Raw genomic sequence first — 5,156 nt, forward strand, 5'->3', positions numbered from 1 at the left:
AGGGTATATATATATATATATATATATATATAGTATAGGATAAGTAGTGGTTTTTAACCACAAGGTGTCAGCACTTCATAAGTATTTCCAGTCCGGTATATTTCAGGCTTCACACAAACCTTTTTGAAATCATGGACGCGAATTACGAATACTACTACGCTGAAGGTTATCAAATGAATCTTAATTTAACTCCTGCATACGTTGCTTGGAAACCTTCCTATGGGAAATGTTTGCCTCATGAACATGAATCAGGTCGCGCTAGTATCCAATGGCGAATGCTTGTCTGATGAATATTAATAGAGAAGCCTTCTCCATAGTAAGCCCCATAAATTTACGTTAAGGGAGAGTCTGCGCCAATGGGGACAGGTGGGGATATTTATCATCATGCTGGAAATCCAGACTTTGAGTGCTAACAGTCAGCGTACGTCTTCTGAACCGTCTGCTCGGCTATGAAACAAACACTGAGGTCATATTTACTCTAAATGATGCTGGATCCCTCTGCGGAGGAGCATCATTGCCTGCTTTGGACATTTACAGGACCGCCGTCATCTTTCTGCGAGAAACCCCTCAGAAATCAGTGCAGCCAGGAGGCTTCAGAATGTTTTGAGTAAATAAAGGTATCGAACGATATTTCCATACCATACAACGATGCTGGAGAAGAGTAAATATAATTTGGTAGACGACTCAGTGGATCAGAGGATTCCTGCTGATAATGATGGGCAGTTCCAGCATGGGCTCACATTCGAGGTGAAGGTAAATATTAGAAAACAGAGAATTTTTTTAATGGGCTCACACTTCATTAGTGTACCTGTTACCAAATCTTTGCATTATGAGTACTAAATATGCAAGTTAATTCATGTAATTATCATGTTGAAGGGATTGTAACAGCCCACTTTCATTGTAATGACTTTATTAATGTGTAATATTTACATGGACACTGTAATACAAGGTTTCCCCATTAACTGTAGGCTACTTCACCTGTATGCAAATCATTGACTTTTTCCCAGAATAGGCTACAGTTAATCTTATGTTTCTTGTTTAACCTCTTCTGCCACAGTTCATTGGGAGCCTGGATATCGTGCGACCCAAAAGCAGAATTGAAATATTGGCTGCTATGAGACGAATACGGGTAAGGGTTCCTGAATTTGTCAGATGAAGTATTGGAAAATCTTCATAAGGATGCAGACAGTTGAACCTTTTTGAAAGAATGATGTATGAATAGCATATCTTGCACACAAATGACTGATTCACAAGTTCTACAATGATGCTATTACTGGTCATTAATGTACATTTTAATTATACAGTATTAATATATAGCATAATGCATTATATTACTATATATTAATACTTATATAGCATTATATAGTATAAAAAGAAGAAGAAGAAGAAGAATCAGTTTTCCAAAGTGCTTGTCCATGTCTTGGGTCACACAAGTAATAATAATAATAATGTTAAATTTTCTAAAATGCTTATAATAATATTAAAGAAACAACAAAAACTATAATCATCAACTGAAATAACTGAAAAATGTCAGAATGTCTTACTCTTTGTTCAGACTCAAGCTGCATAAACTCCAAAATCTTGTGTAAAACCAGATGTGATCATCTGAGAGTATGTTCAAATGTTCACATGCTCAATGAAATTTATTTTGATTTGGGACCTAGAAATAGTGCAAAACCTTAAATATTTCTTCTTCGTTTTGCAATAAAACATGTCTTTGTAACCATGTAACATAATTCCCAGAGTTTTTCAAAGCTCTTAATGATTATGCATTTTGTTCTGTATAACTGGCCCTGGTAGGACAACTTTATGAGCTCACACTCTGAAAAATATGAAAAATCCCATTTATTAGGTCATGCAGGTGGTTCATGTTGGAAGTTGTTTATTCTAATAATGTAGTACCAGTGTAAAGACTGTTCGTTCATGTCTTCTCTTCTCAGGGGTCCAGTATTTATGAGATTGCACCAGTGTGCTGGCAGCAGCAGTACGGTTTAGCTTTATCGACTTTGCTCCATCAAAGAGAATATTTGTGCAATATTTAGACTTATTTGCACAAGATTTCTCTTTAGGGAACTTTTCCTGTTGATAAATCAATTGATAAAGTCAGTAGTATATCATAGCGCTCAAGTTTTTTAAAATATCACCCTCTGTTTTATGTATTTTGAGGAGAACTGAGAGCAGCCGGAGTAACAAGCTTCTTAGAAAATAGCTCGCCTTAGTGGTCCATGTTAGCATTAATCAAAGCTTGGGATGAAAGAGAGCTCTTTTAACCCAGCCACTCTTCAGTATTCCTAGTGTGTCGCCTTTAATCCGACCCCTGTGGATTTCCTGTTTTTTTCCTAGTCTTTGATTATTCATGCAGTCTGCATCTAACAGAGCTAGCAAGTCTTCCAGAAGCAATCGCATCTTGATTGGTGGTTGATATCTTGATACATCTCTTATCAGTGCAAGTTGCTCAAGTTTCCTAGACATTGATCATCTGTTTGTTTTGAGATATACATGTTATAATCCACATTTTTTCAAATAGAACCTGTAGCCTGATAAATGATAAATTCATTTGCATTTCATATGTTGTTTTTAGATGTCCCCCTCAGACCTATATAGCATGTTGTATGTTCATTAAAAATCAACTCTGGTGGACTGTTAAAAACAAAACATGACACTTGTTTGGGTCAAAAATGACCCGTATAAGCCTCAATGTAAAAAAAAGAATTTGACTAGTATATACAATATAAAAATATACAGAATATTAATATACAAAAAGTTTAACATTGTTCTTTTGTATTTATTTATTAAAATAAAGTTTAAAAATGCAATATATATATATATATACATACAGTATATACTGTATATATGTGTGTGTGTATATATATATATATATATATATACTGTTTATATATATAAATATATATATATATATATTTTAAATAAAACTACTTAATTTAGATGTTACCATTTTTTAAGTTTAAGGTTCATGTCATGATTCATATTTTAATTAATTCAACCCGTCATGTTTTGTATCATTTTCAGTATGAGTTTAAAATGAAGAACATCAAGAAGAAGAAAGTCAACCTTATTGTGTCAGTGGATGGTGTCAAGGTGGTTTTGCGGAAGAACAAAAAGGTGAGGTGTTTACATTTTTTTATCCTCGTAATTTTATAATAACAGTTATTTCTGATCATGTATTTTTTGTACAATTTATTCTGTATATACAATTATTAATGAACATATTTCTTGACTAAACATGTGCTATATATTTATGTTAGAAATATGACTATAGCTGGGATGAAAGCCAAGTGACACTGGCCCAGGACCCCATTTTCAGGTAATTTAACCACAACTTGTTTACATAACGTTGATTACTAATTTTGCTCATGACTGGAGTGACATGGCCTGTGGGGTTTGATGACCTTTGTCATTTTGCACGCACACGTCACATCAAAATCATTTTGCTCCGTGAGCTGCAACAAAAAACAGAATGTCTTTCGAAATCCCCATAGCAACCAGTCTCCAGTGCACATAAACACTGTTTAACAGTAACATCATTAGTGTTGACTAGTGTCAGTCCACTCTAGTTGTATTGTATTAAAACAATGTCAGTTATTACCAACATGTTTGTTCTGAAATGGATCTGTTTCTAGAGTTTCAGTTTGACGCCAATGTAATGTAACACTAACATTTAGCTGTTGCACTTTCAAAATCTAGTGAGCACTTTTAATGCATTTCTGTAATGTTTTATGACATGTCAAAGGAACCAAGTCAGTGAAGAGCACATTGGCCTTGTTGTTGCCATGGCAATGAGACAGTTTTAAGGTCAATTGCTGCAGCTCATTAGTCATTTTTTTTCTTTTCAGAATATTTTACGTCTCTCATGACTCACAGGACCTGAAGATATTCAGTTACATAGCAAGAGACAAGAAAAGCAATGTGTTCCGCTGCAATGTCTTCAAATCGAAGAGAAAGGTAAACATCACCATAATACAGGAAATCCAACAGACATTTGATTATATCTGCACAAATATGTTAATAGTATTGATTGATTGCCCAGGAATGGAAATGGTAAAGTGGGATGTCTTAGTGGAGGATTCATTCTGATGGGGATCAGTTATTTAGTTGTCATATTATTCATGAGATGATTTACAATAACAGGGTTCAGTACTAAGGATGGCCTGCTGGTCCAGGACTAATGTGAGAGAGTTTTGTGCCCTACAGGCTTAACATTTGGCTTTCTTTGATGTATTCTACATTTTTGTTACTTTGTCTTTGTGACAATTGATGATCTTGATGGCAAATAAGCAGAATTGCTAATGTCAGCTAGTCATAATTTTCCAGCAAAAAACTGTTTTTATTACAAGTTTCATTATAATTTTTTACAAGATGTTTATAAACATATTGTAACGTGTGGCAGGATTGGGAAACCACATATTTATTATAACTCTAACACAGAGAACTCAGAGAACTAGGAAGACAACCACATTACATAGACGACACTGGACAAAGGAACCAAGGAACGGACAACACTTTAAATACAGAACTAAACGAGGGTAATGAACTGGACACACCTGAACCAAATGACTAATCAAACAAGAGGGAAAACTAGATCACGGAGCACATGGGGAGAAAAACATACACACAAACAGTCCATACTCCTGACACATATATGGGCCATTCTACAGAATTGGTGCAAACTGCTGTCCCACAACGAAAAACGTCTCAGGTTACTTATGTAACCATGGTTCCCTGAGTAGGGAACGAGACACTGCGTCCTCTAGGGGTCGCTATGGGGAACGCCTCGTCGTGACCCGTGTCTGAAGCATACATTGAAAAAACACCAACTCGTTGGCCGGCGACAGCCATGACGTCACTACCGGTGCGACTATAGTATAAATAAGCGCCGGGAGCTACACATCATTCACTTCTTCGTCTGAAGCTTGCGTCCGCAGCATGGCAAGAAACCTAGAGGACGCAGTGTCTCGTTCCCTACTCAGGGAACCATGGATACATAAGTAACCTGAGACGTTCCCTTTCATGGGAACTTCGAACTGCATCCTCTAGGGGTCGCTATGGGGAACGCCTCGTCGTGACCCATGTCTGAAGCATACATTCAAAAAACACCAACAACATGTTGGCTGGAGACAGCATATGACGCCACTACC

At 36.3% G+C, this 5,156-nt stretch overlaps 1 protein-coding gene across 1 annotated transcript in view; it reads left to right on the forward strand.

The window, feature by feature from the left end:
• The first annotated feature begins 268 nt into the window (after positions 1–268).
• The window catches only part of LOC107715504 (carboxyl-terminal PDZ ligand of neuronal nitric oxide synthase protein-like), a 23,142-nt gene continuing 18,254 nt past the window's right edge, over positions 269–5,156 (forward strand). Inside the window, exons 1-5 of the mRNA XM_016521659.1 lie at positions 269–753; positions 1,058–1,129; positions 3,031–3,123; positions 3,267–3,325; positions 3,855–3,963. Of these exons, the coding sequence (XP_016377145.1) occupies positions 649–753; positions 1,058–1,129; positions 3,031–3,123; positions 3,267–3,325; positions 3,855–3,963 (438 nt within the window). The 5' untranslated portion in view covers positions 269–648. The remainder of the gene's footprint in view (positions 754–1,057; positions 1,130–3,030; positions 3,124–3,266; positions 3,326–3,854; positions 3,964–5,156) is intronic.

Source organism: Sinocyclocheilus rhinocerous, unplaced genomic scaffold, assembly GCF_001515625.1.
Source record: "Sinocyclocheilus rhinocerous isolate Xijiao unplaced genomic scaffold, SAMN03320098_v1.1 scaffold510, whole genome shotgun sequence".
In the NCBI taxonomy this organism is placed as follows: Eukaryota; Metazoa; Chordata; class Actinopteri; order Cypriniformes; family Cyprinidae; genus Sinocyclocheilus; species Sinocyclocheilus rhinocerous.